Source organism: Arachis ipaensis, chromosome B3 (genome assembly GCF_059453495.1).
Source record: "Arachis ipaensis isolate K30076 ecotype BB chromosome B3, ASM5945349v1, whole genome shotgun sequence".
Taxonomy (NCBI): domain Eukaryota; kingdom Viridiplantae; phylum Streptophyta; class Magnoliopsida; order Fabales; family Fabaceae; genus Arachis; species Arachis ipaensis.
Window position 1 is genome coordinate 906,323 of NC_142438.1, and position 18,003 is coordinate 924,325.

At 32.2% G+C, this 18,003-nt stretch overlaps 4 protein-coding genes across 4 annotated transcripts; 2 read left to right on the forward strand and 2 right to left on the reverse strand.

Annotated features, from left to right (window-relative positions):
- The first annotated feature begins 516 nt into the window (after positions 1 to 516).
- LOC107629428 (adenosylhomocysteinase) lies at positions 517 to 3,041 on the forward strand. Its single transcript, XM_016332220.3, has 2 exons — positions 517 to 1,480; positions 1,917 to 3,041. The coding sequence occupies exons 1-2, from the start codon at positions 770 to 772 to the stop codon at positions 2,661 to 2,663; spliced, it is 1,458 nt and encodes a 485-aa protein (XP_016187706.1). The 5' UTR covers positions 517 to 769; the 3' UTR covers positions 2,664 to 3,041.
- A 3,963-nt stretch (positions 3,042 to 7,004) lies between these two features.
- LOC107629427 (protein RALF-like 24) lies at positions 7,005 to 7,621 on the reverse strand. Its single transcript, XM_016332219.3, has one exon. It carries the CDS (start codon positions 7,554 to 7,556, stop codon positions 7,164 to 7,166), a length of 393 nt encoding a protein of 130 aa, XP_016187705.1. The 5' UTR covers positions 7,557 to 7,621; the 3' UTR covers positions 7,005 to 7,163.
- Positions 7,622 to 9,313: 1,692 nt separating this feature from the next.
- Positions 9,314 to 12,796, reverse strand: LOC107629426 (heat stress transcription factor A-5). Its single transcript, XM_016332218.3, has 2 exons — positions 12,103 to 12,796; positions 9,314 to 10,872 (listed from the first exon to the last, which is right to left on the reverse strand). Exons 1-2 carry the CDS (start codon positions 12,337 to 12,339, stop codon positions 9,670 to 9,672), a joined length of 1,440 nt encoding a protein of 479 aa, XP_016187704.1. The 5' UTR covers positions 12,340 to 12,796; the 3' UTR covers positions 9,314 to 9,669.
- A 2,763-nt stretch (positions 12,797 to 15,559) lies between these two features.
- On the forward strand, positions 15,560 to 17,279 carry LOC107629425 (protein BUD31 homolog 2). Its single transcript, XM_016332217.3, has 4 exons — positions 15,560 to 15,750; positions 16,230 to 16,349; positions 16,452 to 16,639; positions 16,860 to 17,279. Exons 2-4 carry the CDS (start codon positions 16,256 to 16,258, stop codon positions 17,013 to 17,015), a joined length of 438 nt encoding a protein of 145 aa, XP_016187703.1. The 5' UTR covers positions 15,560 to 15,750; positions 16,230 to 16,255; the 3' UTR covers positions 17,016 to 17,279.
- Positions 17,280 to 18,003: the final 724 nt, after the last annotated feature.

Below are 18,003 nucleotides of genomic sequence, written 5' to 3' on the forward strand. Positions count from 1 at the left end.
TAGTCAATCATTTTAAATAGAATAATGATCGAAACAAACTAATTAGTTATCACATACGAAGGTTTATTGAACAAATTTGTTGAATTATGGATAAACATATTACTTTTGACAATATTATTATGTTATAATGCATGTAATACTAAAGATTAAATAGTGGAAATGTTGCATTTTATCTGGTAAAAATAGAAAAAAAAAAGGAAACAAAGAAAACAATACACGCACACTAGGCTTCTACAAGATCTAATGATAACAGTAGAACAACATCTTCAGAAAGATTCATATACCATGGGTGACATTCTTCATTAGTAGCTATGGAGTCAAAAGGTTTAATAAATTTGATTTAAAACTTGCAAACCCATGAAATAAATAAATTTACAGTAAATAAAGAATTGTATTCAAGATTTCAAGGGATAATTAAACCGAAAAATTGCAATATAGTACACAAGCGGAAAAAGGAAAAACCGAGTCTTAAAGGAAAATCAAATATAAACGGTATGGGTAGTTGATTTTTAAAATAGAATTTGTGTTTTGGGTCCATAAATATCAATAACGGGCTCTAAGCTATAACAATTTAAAAAAGAAAAAAGAGAAAAGATACAACAGAGAGAAAGAAGAGAACACAACACCGGATCCGCAAATTCACCAACTCCAAACCCACAATCCCCTATATATACCCACTCCCATTTCCCCACTCTCTTCGCTCTCCGCCTCTCAACTAAGTCAGTCACACACTCTCTTCTCTTCTTTTTCTCTTCATTTTCTCGCGACCATGTCTCTGTCCGTAGAGAAGACCACAAGCGGCCGCGAGTACAAGGTCAAGGACCTTTCTCAGGCTGACTTCGGCCGTCTCGAGATCGAGCTGGCGGAGGTTGAGATGCCCGGACTCATGGCCTGCCGGACTGAGTTCGGCCCATCCCAGCCCTTCAAGGGCGCCAGGATCACTGGCTCCCTCCACATGACCATCCAGACCGCCGTCCTCATTGAAACCCTCACCGCCCTCGGCGCTGAGGTCCGCTGGTGCTCCTGCAACATCTTCTCCACCCAGGACCATGCCGCCGCTGCCATCGCACGTGACTCCGCCGCTGTCTTTGCCTGGAAGGGAGAGACTCTCCAGGAGTACTGGTGGTGCACTGAGAGGGCTCTTGACTGGGGCCCCTCCGGCGGACCTGACCTCATCGTCGACGACGGTGGTGACGCCACTCTCCTCATCCACGAGGGTGTCAAGGCTGAGGAGCTTTACGAGAAGACCGGTCAGCTCCCTGACCCTGCTTCCACCGACAACGCTGAGTTCCAGATCGTGCTCACCATCATCAGAGATGGCTTGAAGACCGATCCACAGAGGTACAGAAGGATGAAGGAAAGGCTTGTTGGTGTCTCGGAGGAAACCACCACCGGTGTCAAGAGGTTGTACCAGATGCAGGCCAATGGAACTCTCTTGTTCCCTGCCATCAATGTCAATGACTCTGTCACCAAGAGCAAGGTCAGTTTTCTTTTATCGAATGTCTTTTGTTTTTCTCGTGTTTTTTGAATTTTTGGATTCAGATCTGCTTCTAGTTTTCGTGCCGTTTGGGGTTTAGGGTTTGGATCTGGGGGCTTTGGTGTGCTTTGTTTTTTAATTGAAGTCAGATCTGTTAGTATGTGATGGTATTTCTTCAGTTATGTGATGTTTAAGATACAACTATTTTGGATCTGTTAGCTGTTTGATAAATGTCCTCAAAGAAGTTTGGAGATTTTAGCTGTTGATTTGTGTGTCATTTAATTTAATAACATTGAATTAGTTTAGTAAGGGACAGTTGTTGAAAACAACCGAGTGGGTCACTGGATCTATTGAGTAGTAACATGAATGTGCTTTTTATGCGTCATTTTCTCTGGTTTGTGGATCTAACGGAGTTTCTTTGATTCATGGTTTGTGACAGTTTGACAACTTGTATGGGTGCCGCCACTCCCTCCCCGATGGTCTCATGAGGGCTACTGATGTCATGATTGCCGGAAAGGTTGCCGTTGTTGCCGGTTACGGAGATGTCGGCAAGGGTTGTGCTGCTGCTTTGAAGCAGGCCGGTGCTCGCGTCATTGTGACTGAGATCGATCCAATTTGCGCCCTACAGGCTCTCATGGAAGGTCTTCAGGTCTTGACCCTTGAGGATGTTGTCTCTGAGGCTGATATCTTCGTCACCACCACCGGTAACAAGGACATCATCATGGTTGACCACATGAGGAAGATGAAGAACAATGCCATTGTCTGCAACATTGGACACTTTGACAATGAGATCGACATGCACGGTCTTGAGACATATCCTGGCGTGAAGCGCATCACCATCAAGCCCCAAACCGATAGATGGGTGTTCCCCGAGACCAACACCGGCATCATTGTGTTGGCTGAGGGTCGTTTGATGAACTTGGGTTGTGCCACGGGACACCCAAGTTTCGTGATGTCTTGCTCATTCACCAACCAGGTCATTGCACAGCTTGAGTTGTGGACGGAGAAGAGCAGTGGCAAATATGAGAAGAAGGTGTATGTTTTGCCCAAGCACCTCGATGAGAAGGTGGCCGCACTCCACCTTGGCAAGCTTGGAGCCAAGCTCACCAAGCTTTCCCAATCACAAGCTGATTACATCAGTGTTCCAGTGGAGGGTCCATACAAGCCTCCTCATTACAGGTACTAAGGAAGAAGATCAAGATTTGTTGAGAGAAGAAAAGGAGAAAAACAATGTTTTGTGGATCGAATTTGATTGTTTCATTTTGCATTTTGGGGACTTTCATTATTACACATTTTGGATTTGTGGTTAGATGAGTGGTAGTCTTCTAATTCTAGTAGGGTTTCTTGTGTTGTTTCGGAGGGGAGGGTTAAGGGGGAAGGGTAGAATCTCCATTGCTTTCTCTGGAAAGAGAACAAATGGGTTTGGTTTTGAATAAGGCTGTGGGTTGGGGGTTGTGTTCATTCTTCTTTAGTAGCTCATATATCCGTGTTTCGATCCACTTTTTCAATATATCAAAAGAAAATAAGAAAAAAAATGAACAAAAGATTTTCTTTGCCCTTGCAATTTTTTTTTTCTTTATTCAGTGCATAAATTAGAGTTCAAGTTCTCAATTAGTTTCCGCTAAGGATTAGTCCATAAAACAATCTTTCTAGTATATGAAAAATGTACGTTAATGTCGAATATATATGGCAAACGTTAATGTACGTTTTGGTGAAGAGATAGGTAAGCGAAAGAAAAAGGGGTTCGTTATATTTTTTGTTCCCTTAGTTTAATTGATGTGTCAAACCAATTTAAATTGCTGAGACTAGTTTATTCATGTTGAACTCTGAATAAATCGTCAAAAACTCAATGAAGGTGAGTGGGCAAAGGAAGTACGTAATGGGAGTTGCTGTGCAAATTTTTAAGATTTTTTAGCCAAGTTTTTATTGTGTTTGGTTTTTTTGTACACTTCCAAATGTACATTTGAATATGGTAAACTCTTTTTGCTTTTCAACTGAAAATCTCTTTTTTTTTATTAATCTCAATTTAACCAATAACATGATAGAAAAATAAGAGAATAATATATCATTTTAGAGAAGGAAAAACGTTTGGTTTTCTCCCTTATGTAAGTGGAAATCCTCTCAATTCTTCATTAATCTTCCATATATGCACTTTTTTAAGCAAAACAAGCTAATCCTTTTCAAAGTTCATATTAAGCAGTCCTACATTAGTACATCTAGTTTGGGAGAACAATAGATATTCCCATATTGTAATAGTATTTGAATTTATTCTTTTCCATTTTTTAAGAGATATTTGAAAATAATAAAATTTCATCACACATAAAGTAGCTGATTGTCCTGTGATTCCTGTATATAAAAAAAAAATGTCCTAATATTTTGGTGCTGTCGGTGAGAAGAGCAATAAGGGGAGCCGCAAATTTCTTCAGTTAATTTTTAGTTTTTTTAATTATCAGTTGATCACCACAAATATTAAATTGTCTTTAACAAATAAATTTTATTAATTCATATGTATAATTTCTGAAAAATATAGATGCAAATTGTATTAAGTATATAAAATTCCTACAAATATGAAAGCAAATTATTATTAACTAAAAATAATAATATTTATTGATCATGTGACATTTTATTTGAGAGGATAAAATATGATATTTTATTTTTGAATGTTTTTTTTCATGTTTTTTCTTGGTATCACCTATAAAATAAATAATGAAAAATCATACTTTATCCTGATAAGTGAAATCTAAAATTTAGAAGATTAAAATTAAAAAAAAAAATATCATCTTTCTCAGATTCAGATCTACCCTTTTATGTACAACATATGGGCCAGAATTTAGAATGTTTGGCATGGAAAATTGCTAGTGTCAGTATTATTAACTATACAATCAGAATGTAATAAACAATCAGTAATTTTTTGTGAAAAAAATTTGAAAAATGTCTTTACTTTAAAAAGAATAGACAAATAAGTGAGGTATTTGTAAAATTTTTACAAGAATTATTGATAGATTATTTAAGAAAAATATTAAGGAGCCACAAGCCAATCTTTTTAATAAAAAAAAAAAACTATTTATTTAATAAACATTACTTGTGTTTAGGATTGAGAATGGTTAGGATTCGGACTTTATCCTAATTCTATCCGCGAGTTAAAAATTTTTTAAAAGTTCAATCCTACTATTCATGTGGGTTGAAAATCTCTAATCTTACTCATATTCTAAAGTTCTCAACCCTATCCTACTCTATCTGACTCTGTTCACAGAAAAATCAAAATTTTTTAAGCAAATATAAAATTCAATAATTTTATATTTTATACATATTAATAAAATAAAAAATAAAAAATTAAATTTAAATTAAAATTAAAAATAATAAAATTTTAAAAAATTTAATTTAAAATTATAAATAATATGAACATTAAATTTTTAATAAAATTAAAATAATATAAACAAATATATATATCTTGTCACTTTGTTTTAACTCTAAACTATTGCAACATTATTTTTTAAATAACAAACGTACTAAATAAGTAATTTAAATTATTAGCTTAATAGTTATTTTAGGGTTTTACAAAAAAAAAAAGGTTGTAAATTTAATACCTACTTTTTTCATTACATGTATAATTTTTATATATTATATAATATATTAGATATACGAATAGAATATACCTTAAATCTACACTCAACTTTATCCAAAAATCCAAATAAAATAAAGTAAGATATATTCTAAACCTGCATCGATCCTACTCGCAAGCAAACCCCAGTTATATAGTAAGTATGTTGAATGTGCTGATTACAATATACTATGCGTAGCCTCAGGGAAAAACAAATGAGTCAAATTTGGTGGATGGACAAGACAACATAGTATGTGGTAACAAATATTGTTTTAATAGAACTGGAATTTTACTATTCTAAATTTAAGTTTCAAAGATATTTTTCTCAAATGTTTACTTAGCGGCTTAATATGAGCCTATGAGGTGAGACTTGAGAGTGAGTTAGGCGCTGGTGACGTGGGCATCAATAATTGACAATTTTACTATGAACAGATGGATTGTGATATGTGGTATATAGAAAAGTAGATGGATTGCGTTTTTCATTATCCACACTATGGAAAATTAAAGTTAGGTTACCAATTTCCATTACTCTCCAAAATCTAAAGGTTGGTGGGGTTGCGCGCGGTAGGTGAATTAGCATATTAATTAAAAAAGTAAAATAAAATCTTGAAACAAATATCTGAATCATGGTCTCAACTCAGAGTATTGAATAAATTGCGCAAAAGTGCTGTTGTGATGGAATTGTTTTCTATGAAGACTGATAGACTAATTGGGTTAGATAGAGATTCACTAAGCATGTTTCACTCGTTTGATGCATTATGGGGGAGTGAAGAGTGATCACCCAGCTGATTAATTTAGATGCCGAATCCATTTTCTTTCATTTTCGTCCTTTCCTACTCTTTTTTATTTTTTTGGGGTTTTAGTGCCTTATCAATTTATCTTGGCCCATTTTCTAGATTAATGGGCCATTTTTCTTATTGTTTTGGTTTCTTTTTGGACATTGATTATTTGGTTTATTTTCACATTCCTCCAAAATTTTAGACCCCCAATTTTGAGATGTCAAAGCCCATGATTTAGGACCAAAACATTAGCACATGATTGAAATTTTAAAGACCAAATTGCTTCTGACAAAAAAAAAATTGTTTTCTTTTGTAAGAACCAATCTAAAACATTATTCAAATAAATAAATAAAAATCAACCCCGTTATATTATTACCAAGAAAAAGAAAACTTCATCAGAGACAATTTCGCACAATTCATGTTAGATAAGGTTTAATAATAGACCTTAAATTATTTTTTTTCCTTCTTCCAAGAATGGCCTTCCCAACCGTTTGAATTTTTGTCTTCTATTTGAGGGTACATCGGCATAATAGTTTCTTTTTTCTTCTTCTTGTAAGCAAAATTATACAGATTAAATTCTTTAAAGAAAAAAATAAATTAAAAAAACAGTAGTGGGATTTGTAGTCCTGTTTTTAGAGTGCCACACTACTAAAGATAAGAGATGTTCATCCACATTTGACATTCCACATGTACCCATTGAATGTGGTTGGTTGAAAAGCCTTTTAGAATTTACAATTTAGAGCACCCATGGTATCGAATATGGATCTTAATGCTCACTTGGATAGATGAAATTAACCTAACCGAAATGTTTTCCATTAGTGCTCAACAGCACACAATGTAACATTAGCACAAAAATTGGAAAAATTAAAAGAATGCAAAGAATGAATAACATATTGTAAAGAATTCCACATTCTTCATATTTCTTCCTAATACCAGGAACTCTATTACAAACACACATATAATATTATAAATATAATCCTAACTCCTAAGGAATTTTATCACTTTTCTACTGCATGTTCTCAAAATAAAAAACCAAAGCTGAAAACCACCATTACAATATGAGTTATATATTTAACAAAGAAGGTAAAGAAAGCATTTAAAATTATGCAAACAAAGATAAATATACCAAACCATGGACACAACCATGTCTCCCCAGTTGAAATATGTAATATATAAATATATTGTTTTGTCACAAAAAAAAAAAGAGTATTATGTTTACATTACATTGCATAAACAAACAAAAAGTAGGGATTTTTAGGAAGCTCACAAGTCATAAATAAAACAAAACAAGATTAGAAGGAAGAAATCAAGTTCTGATGGGTTGAGAACCTCTTGCACATGCAGTAATAACTTCACAGCCTCTATTATAAGGGTTTGCTTCTCTTGCTTTGCAACTGTAGTAAGAGGATCCTGCTCTATCACATGGAACCATGTCCCTCTTCAGTGTCTCATAGCTAATGTACCTGTGCTGCTGCTGCTGCTGCTGCTGCATTAGTCTTCTGTTACTCTCTGAATCCATTTCTGTCTCTTCTTCCAAGCACTCCACAATGCTCTTGGTGCATACCCTTTTGGTAATTACACCACTTATATCACTGTGTTTCAGCAAATTGAGATCCACAACAGATAGGCCATAGCAGATTGAGAGAAGAACAGGTGACAGATATAGGAAGGTCAAGATGATGAATCTGGGATGGTACATTGTTTATGGTTTTTGGAGCTTTACTTGTTTTCTGCTTAAAGTTGTGAATGTGAAAATGAAATGAAGGCATTGGTGGGTGGATAGGCATTAGTGGTACCATGTCCTATTTCTAATTAAAATATTAAATAATAAATACAGTGGGGCAAATAAAAGGATAGTAAATACTAAATACATTTTTTGTTAAGTGATTTATTTGCTGGTTAAAAAATCATGGTGCTGGATGTAAATAGGGAAGAGTTATGTAAATTATTAATTCTTTGTCAAAATTATTCTAGGAATTTGTTCATGCATGTTTTAAATAGTTATCAAATTTTTTTTTATAAAATTTTGGATTAAATACACAAATAATTTTTTAAATACAAAAATTATTTATCACTTATAAAAAAAATAAACGTTTTAAGTTACTTTATTATATTTTAAAATATTTTAAAAGTATTTTGTTATTAATAAATTTAAAAGATATTTGTCTCTGTAATTTGAAGACAATTTCGGTGTGTACTCTTGTTGGATAAATATTATGATATGCCACTATTTAATTTTTCTCAAATTAAAAAATAGGTAAAAAATTGCAAACGAGTGTTAAATTGAGTCAGTTAAAAGTTTGAATTATCAATGACATTTATTAAAAGTATTTTTTATATACCAAAATAGCTACAACGGTTTACGTTCACCCGTTACAACACATAAACCGCTGCTGCTTATAGTCTCTTTCACACAAATCGCAGCTACAAATAGCAGTTTACATGCCAATAGCAATTTCTATAATAATATGAAAAATTGCATTTGAGTATTGATATTTAGAAAGTTATATTTAAATAATATTCTTTTTTAAATGATTTGTTTAAGTGAATTGTCCTATATTTTATGATATATAGTGGAGTTTAGTTAAAAACACATGATAAATTTACCATTGGTGAAAAATTTTAAATATGTTCATTTAATGAAGACAAAATAAATACAATGAAAACTTAAATATTTTATATTTTCAATAAAAACTTTATTAATATGTAAACTTAATATGTGCTATTAGGACATAAGATAAATAAACCTTATATATTATACTAGAAGTTAACTTTTAGTATTATTTAGGGCAAAATATAATTTTTATCTTTGAAGTTCATTAAAAGTTTTTAAAATGTCCTTAAGTTTTATTTTATTTTAATTTTTTTCCAAAAATTTTTTATTTGTATCAAATATACCATGATGGTTAATTTTTCAAAAAAATTAAAGACCAATTTAGCAACAATTTGACAAAAACAATTATCAACACAAGCAAATAAGAGATAGTTGTCATGCATTATTACTAAATTAATTCTAAATTTTTTAAAAATTTAACTGTCAATAATATATTTGATACAAATCAAAAATTTTAAGACAATTGAAATAAAATAAAATTTAAAAATATTTTTAAAATTTTAAATAAACCTTAAAAACAAAAAATACATTTTATCCTATTATTTATTACTGCTCCCAATTACCAAGGACTGAGGGAACTCACGGAGGGTAGAGAGCATTTATTTCCTTTTTCCATCTTGAATCTTGATCATTTTTAGAAAATGTTTCGAAATTCCAATTTATGTTAACTCTCCATGCCATTTCGTAATGTAAAGGAAGTTTGACGAAATTCACCAACAGGAAGCAATTCTTTCTTCCAAGTTCCGTAAATATTTTTCGTATTTCCTTCACCAAGTCATAACAATTAAATAAAGAAAAATAAAAACAAATCATCGACATTCAGAAGGGTATTATAAATCGTATTTTACGATAAAGTTACTTTTATTATCTATGCATAAAAACTAAATCCTAAAACAATAATGTCAGGGACAACACCCCATTTCGTTTACACTAATTCCTGTGAAAAGGATAACTCAATATACAACACCGCTAAGGAGCTAGATTACACTGCATGCACCAGTCTCCAAAGCAATCACAAATTCTATATTTTTCAGAGGCGGTAAGCCATAAAGGCCAAACACTGTATACCTAACAATTTCAGCCTCCTGAGACATCACACAAACTGATGTCGAGTGTCAAACTATGTATGTGTATGGTATGGAATAACGATGCAAATGTTACATACTATTACTATAACGAGTGCTAAATTACAGCATGCTTAAAGTGTAAGCTGATCCATGTTCTTAACATTCCTTGCATTCAACCTTCCTTCATCTTGCTCATCGCACGGGTTTCCTCTGTAATTGGATATTGCCTCTTCATTGTCTGAGCAGCCTGGTCTTTCAGTAAGGAACTGTTCCCAAAACACATCATTTACCCTGTTTGGCTGAGTAACTTGGTTGTTACTTGGAGTTTCCAGTGAAGAAGCCAAATTGGTTGCATCATTAGCTCCGTTCCGGTTTGAGAAAACTCCACCGTCGGATTCTTTACTGTTGGAATGAAACCTAGGCTCTGCCAGCTTGCCAATTTCTTGAGAGTCTATTTGGAGTGCTTTTGCTGAGTATGAATTTCTGTTGACCTTAAACGGGCACGATGCCAAAGTAAGTTGGCAGGATATGTGACTATCACCTTCTTCACTACTTGGCTCCAATGAGCACAGTTTCGGGCTCTCAGCATTCGTCACTCTTTGTGATAAACATGAATCCATCTTGAAAGTAAAAGATGCCCCGGTATCAGCAAGCTCCAATGTTTCTGGTGCAAATGGAACAGATGTTCTTGTCTGGATTCCTGTTTGTTCTCCTTCAGATATTTTCTTCTGTGGACTTTCCCCATGTTCATTTGAACTTTGTGTGCTACGTGACACTAAGTTCATATCTGACACAGCTGGTGACAATTCCAGTCTGAGTTTGTTCGAGAAATCTTGATGAAAAACATTCCCGAATTCCATTCTAAAATTGTTAGGATTGTCCACAAAACTACTTTCTACAACAGGTTGCATGTCATCAACTTGAGGCAATCGTCTTTTCTTGTTATACGCTGATAAATCAATGGACTCAATTTTCTGGGAAAGCTGCTCAACAAAAGTAGGATTCTGAAGAGCCTTCTCGAAAATGTTCAGCAAATGTTTCTGCCTCTTCTCCATACCATCTAATCGCTGCTGAAAATCTTCTAGATGAATCTTCGCTGTTGACTGATGTTGCTTGAAGCTGAAAATATTAGATTCAATAGAAGATTTCTCACGGTTAAGTTTTTCAATTTCTTCCTCAAATGCTGCCCTTTCTGGATCCACAACAGAGCCGGGAGGATGACTATGACTGTGAATAGGTTTCCGGCGGTGGATATTCTTAAGAAGATGCTTTTGGTCTTTTATAAAATCATCATTGGCAAACTCCCACCGTTCAGGATGTATTTTGTGAAATCCCTGGCCAATGAACACACATGAATGAATAAACCAAAACAAAATTAAACAATAAAAAACAAGTTGTCCAGTTTCCCCCTTAAAAACAGAAATCAATGTGAGAGGGGCAACGGGTCAATGAGCAGAGCTTTTAAAAATCAATTCAATTGTATCTTCTCTTCCAATCTGTTTGAAACACTAAGCAGGAAGAGATAACAAATAGCTCGTATTAGAATAAATGGATACCTATTAATGGAACAAATAGATGAGACTTTGACTTTGAGGAGCACATTAAAACTCAGATTCAAAGGTCAAATATGCCTATCATCAATTCATTATTAAATAAATTACCCATAACTATTTATTGAGCTTTGTTGATTCCTAAAACTCAACACACTTGCTTCATTTGTTGAAGACAAGCAAGCTAGTTTTTATTTGTACCCCTGAAGAAAAGTAGAAAACCAAACATTGACAGTATTTTATCGTAGTAATCTTTCTTGGTAGCTGCTGTTTCTAGCTGGTTGCTACTTGTAATACGATGGTTTCTATTATATAAGTCTAGCCATAAAGGATGATAACATCATCATACTCCTAACCTTAAATTCTAACATTCTAACAACTGCAAAGAAATAAGATGCATCCAACATGCATGCTTTGTCAATGGTACAACGTCAAAATAAGGGATTAACATCTGAACACATTTGGTTTCATATCTGTGAAACCAGAAGCAACATTCTTCCTATTTTCCTCTCCCTAATGGGAAAACACTAGTGTACTTTATTAGTGAATGTATTAGACTTGCTGAAGACCGATCCCGATCCTTGACGCGATCCAAACCCTAACCTAACCAAAATCTCATTTCCTTCTGAGCTCTAAAACTGTTAAATTCACGCTCCATACCCAAGGATCAAACCAACACTACCATTGACCAACCGTATCTTCGAACATCATCTGTAGTTTAAACTAACGACCATATTTTATTCTACTTTTTCAACACCATCAATGTATTAAATCTTGACTAAGTCCAAGTTGCAGATAAACTTCATTTTCAGATCCAAACCTAAACTCTCCATTGATTTCACCACAATAATGATCATTGATATCATCATACACAATCAAAATTTCCCTTCAATTTCATGGTACTATCAAAGGTAACATAAAATTGAATTATAGCCAGCAAACAGAACACAATTACAAAATAAGTATAAGCACCAATTCTATATATACTTACAAACCGAATGAACAACAACTCACATAGGTATTAAGCTGGCGGATGAAGCTAGAAAAGTTGTTATGCTTGAAATAGGTAGGTAGAAGAAGGCGCGCGAACTCCGGCGGGTTCCAAACAACGAAGCTGTTGTTGGTGGAGCTGTTCCAAGAAACGATGTCATCGGTGGCGGAATCGTCAACCATGTCATAAGTCTTCAACAAGAACGGCGCCGGTCCACCTCCTGCTCCTCCTCCGGTGGATTGCGGCGCTCCTCCCTCCATTCCAGATCCTTCTAGAAAATCCTCTCCTTCTTGAAGTAATTAGAGAGAGAATCATTGGAAAGAAAGAAGACCTGCAATTTCGGTTCCAAACGTAATAAAATCGGGACTGTAGAGAGAGAGAGAGAGAAATTGACTTCAACGCGGGGTGTGTGGCGTGCTGATGGTCGTTGGCGCTGTTTTGCGAAAGGAAGCTGCCAAAACACACACCAACCAGAGTTTGGAATTTTCGGAAAATAAAATAACTATTTAATTTTCAGGTTTGTAGTTTGTACCATTTCGTACTCTAACGAAAATTATGATAAGAAAATGGGAAGGACCACACTAATTTTGCTAAACTATCAAAATTAAACCTGCTTCAACTAATTCTCTATTTTGTTTTCGATCAACTCATTACGCCCCAAACCAAATGGTATTTAGCTTCTAAGTTTGGCTACTTTGTTTAGCTAGTTTTATTTCCAAGAAAAAAAAAAAAAAACCTAATATAGGTGTTTCAAAGAATGAATTTATATTTTTGTTCACTTATTTTTGACTGACTTGTAAATATCTCTACTAATGTGACAGTTCGTCGGTTATGCGATTCAAAACTTTCTTATAGATAAAATGACTATTAAAATTTAACAAAAATATTTTTTACACTAAAATTCAGCTACTTATATTTATATATAGTTATACATATTTAATTACTAGCAGAAGATACGGATAGAATATGTCTGTTTGTTAAATTTTTCTATTCGATTCTACTCGTAAAAAAGATTTTATTGTTATTTTATTAAAATATACATGTAACATGTATTGACTCAAAAAAATATATTTTAATTATATTATTTTCAACAAAAAATACTATAAAATTTGACACTTATTAAAATATCATGATTTGAGTAATTTTTTAAAAAGAAACCTGGCTTGAAGCGAGGATGAAAGAGGTTTTTTTGAAGAGAGGATAAAAGAGGTTTTTCTCACTTTGATCCATATTCTTAATCGTATGTGTGTGTCAGTGTGTGAAAGACGAAAGTCTAAGAAAAAATTTAAAAAAATGAGAAGAAAAAAAAAATATCAATTAATATAAATTTTAAAAAAAGATAAGGATATATAAATAAATTTATAATTTATCAACATTTTTTAAATATTTAACGTTAACATGAATTAAATTAGAAAAAATTATATGGTATAAGAATTTAATTTAATTAAAAAATATATAAAAATTAAATTAAAAATTTAATAAAATTATATAATTAAATCTATTGAAATTACGGAATATGATATCTCTATTATGAACAAGTAGTCTTAGATAATTTTTTTTTTGTGCAGAAATCTAAAGGACAAAACTAACCCTCTTAAGTCTTAAGTCTTAATGAACGTGAAATGTGTTAGATACACAAGCTGCGTTTGTTTACAGAGACAGGATATTAAAATAGGAATATAGAAACATAAAATTGTGTTTGACAGAAGAGATATGGACAAAAACAATGAGTTCATAGATATTGAATTAGTATATTTTATGTCCATTCTGAAAGAAAAATACAGAGACACTAACAAGAGACACAACTTATTTTTCATTTTTTCTTTCATAATTATATTTTTTATTATTATATTTTTTATCTCAAATTTTTTAAATGAAAAAAATAGAATAAATTAAATTTTCATAATTTATTCTAGTTTATCACCAAACAAAATACAAAAATATAAAATTTTGTATCTCTATTTTCATATGTATTTTTTCATATATTTTCATATATATATACCTATATTCGCTATTAAATTATATTTTAACAATTTATATAATTATTTCACGTGAATTTTATCATTATGATATGGATAAAAAGTTGAAAAATAAATATTTTAAAATTTACTAAAAAATATATAATAATAATTTTTATTGGAAAAAATTTAATATATTTATTTATTAAATTATACACATATAACTATAATTATTAAATTAACTCACAATACGATAATTATTATTATTTTTTTTTGGTGACTGATAATTATTATTTATGGTCATAAATCATAATTATCATATATAATATTTGTTAATAATAGAGTATTTTAATGAGAAAATAGTATTTATGATAATTACTTCATGTTATCATGTTTTTGAGAATTATTGTTAAAATAACAATCTTAATTGGCAATTTTAGTATAATTTGTTTATTATCCGTTTAGTGTTAAAACTTATAAGTTCACATACTAACAAGTATTTTAATATTTGCTAAATTATTATTTTGATAATTAAATTATAAAATTTGATTTGATCAAATAAATCATCTAAATAAAATTTAAATTTATTTTGATAATTAAATTATAAATTTTAATTTAAATTTGTTTTAAAGATTACTTAAAAGTTGAAACATGCAAATTCTTTTACTTATATATCAATATTTTGCTATAAATAATTTCAAGTTTTTTAATTTATTTTTCTCACATCAATTAAGCAATCAAAACACAATAATAAAATTTACCTTACTTTATTAAATATTTTTTTTCCTTTTTCTTATTATCTATCTTTAAACAAATCATAATCGTGTGATATTAAAAACTAAAATTTATTAAATATAGCTAGATATCATATTTTTTATTTTAAAATTTTAATTTGAAGGTATTTTTTTATGAAATTATATGTTTTAATCCTTAAGAGGCCAAAATAAATTTAAAATAATATATTCGAAGGTTATCGAATTTATACAAATTTATGTGAATTTACAAAATTTACGAAAAATTCATCCTAATTTATTCAAATCTAAATTATTAATGATTAAATTTATTTATTTTATTAATATAAATTTATTAACTTATAAAAATTTAAAAGTTAACTCGAGAATTTAACAATTTTACTTTCTACAAAATAAAATTCGTAAAAACAAATTATGAATATATCAAATCAAAATTTACAAAAAAAAGATTACAAATTTAACCTCAAAAGATAAAAGATTAACAAAATTATATATAGAAAGAATATTATTTAATTGTTAATATTAAATACATACTTTAATTAAGATAGACTCTCTATTTGTAATGAACAAACTTAAAAGTTAAAAGACTCAAAAACTCAAAAGATAGCGAAAGACCCAGAAAGAAAGAGAGGCCGAGAGGGGGGGGCTTCTGTTTGGAAACCGGATCGGTTAGCGGGTTAGGGGGTCCGGTTTCTTGGGTGTCGGCCAACCTATGGTCCCGACCCAAAAAAAAAAAAGAATTATAAGAAAAACAAATTATCTATCCTATTAGCGTGATAAATAAATAAATCAGAAACTTCCATAGAACTCAAAAACAAAAACATCGTTGTTGTGGTTTTTGTGAGCGGTGCACGGTGGTGGGTGCGGAGGTGGTTGTGGGCGAGCTCGGTTCTGAAAGTTATCGCTCTACAACAATCTCAATCTTCATATTTGAATCGCTACTCAGTTCCTCAGTGCTCAGGTACGCGCCCTTTCTTTTCTTCTCTATTACTTCTTTTTGCCCAAATTACTCAACCATAACCCTAGCTTCCTCAGGCTAGGGTTCTCATGCCAAAAATAAGATGCTGTTGATGATTTTAGATAGAATAATTTCGAATTGGAAAAGGATAAGGAGCCAATGAAATATTTATACAATGTGTACAATGGAAGTTTAGAGAGTATTAGAGATATAATCATTAGTGTTACCTTTTTCCATCAGCTGAAGCTTTTGGGATGAGTGGTATCATGCATGGTATTAGAGCGCTAGATTCAAAAGGTCAAGAGTTCGAGCCTTAGTGAACACCAAAATCAGTTTAAGCTTGGATGGTTATTCTAGATAGTATGGGAGATGTTCATTTTGTAACTCAATAGCTCATTGTACACATTGTACAAATAGTCCATTGTCTCCTTAGCGGGATCCTTTGGAATTAACCCTTGCATATGATATATTTCTTTTGACAGATACTAAGAAAAGATAAAAAAGGAAAATGCCGAAGGTAAAGACTAACCGTGTTAAGTACCCAGAGGGATGGGAACTCATTGAGCCTACACTCCGTGAACTTCAAGCGAAGATGAGGGAAGGTTCGAACTTGTTACTACGCATTCCTTGCTTGTTGGATTCTGAAATTACATGAAACTGAAAAAAAAAAAAAAAAAACTTTGTGCGTCTATCTTATGTTGCAGCTGAGAACGACCCTCACGACGGCAAAAGAAAATGCGAGACTTTATGGCCTATATTCAAGATTGCTCACCAGAAGAGTCGCTACATATTTGACCTTTACCATCGGAGGAAAGAAATTTCCAAAGAGTTGTACGAATTCTGTTTGGATCAAGGATATGCCGACCGCAATCTGATCGCGAAATGGAAGAAGGTATCTCCCCCTTTTTTGTTTATTCTTGTTATGCAAGTTCTTTCTGTGCAATAGGGCTAGAAATTTCACTGAATAAGAATTATCCAGTTATTGATGAGAAAGATAAAAAGGAATCCTTCAGAAACAAATGTCATTCATTTCAATTTGGATATACACATTTGGCTTATCTCATTTGTGCTTTCTTATCTCTGATCTCTTATGGTTTTTGCTTGAATTGCAGCCTGGTTATGAACGTCTGTGTTGCCTGAGGTGCATGCAGCCTCGTGATCACAATTTTGCCACCACTTGTGTTTGCAGAGTGCCCAAACAACTTAGGGAGGAGAAGGTTATAGAATGTGTTCATTGTGGTTGTAAGGGTTGTGCTAGTGGGGACTGATTTGGGCACAACTCTAGTGTATCACTTATAAGGGTTTCTTATTAGAATTGTGTTGCCAATAGCTTCTGTTTTCTGCAACTCTTATGGTGCTTAGTGCTCACTTCCCAAGGTTGTATTATCAGCTCAATGACTCTTGTACTAATAGACGATATATTATGTACCTTTAGATTCGAGAGCTGATATCATTTGCTACTAAACTAATTTAACACTCGCCTGAGAGTGAATGAAATATTTAATGTTAATCGAACACGTTTATCTTTTTTATTTCAGTTGTATTAATCTTTATACTTCTAGTGCTTAATTTTGTTAGCTAAACAACCCCGATTATTAGAGCATTCTCGTCCAAGATAATTGCTAGTTCTTAGAATAATTTTAGGTCAACTAAATGGACATTGGATAGAGGAAGTTGCACACTAAGGCTTAATTTATAAGCATGTTCCGAAATCTTACATCTTATATAATTTATGAGGAGCAACTATTAAGACGGCTATCATAAGAAACACAAGGATGAGGACATATCATGCAATCTGCTCCAAGTGTTGCTGCAGAACAAAAAAGATGAAGCGACTGAATACATGCGGATACTAGAATTGTACAATAGTACTTTCCACGAGGCAGCTTAGTTTCTATGGTACTTCATGAAATCTACTTTTGTGCTTTGCATAGGATATGATAAAATGTGATGATAGAGTAATATACAACCCAATTTTACACAATCTTTTGCTAAATTTCATGAGTTAATACTCACTTAAAATTTATCTCCTTCATTACTGATTGCAAGGGAAAGGGCAAGTCCTAAGGCCTGCTTATATCTCATATAATTCTTCTAAATTAATGGAATCCATTCAACTAAACTATACATAACATTTACCTAGGCAGAATCTCTGTCAAAGTGTCAATGATTACTTACCAACAATATAACTTTGCTTATCTTTTATAAAGGAATGAATATTGTCACTTTCATTTTTAATACATTCATGTAAAAAAT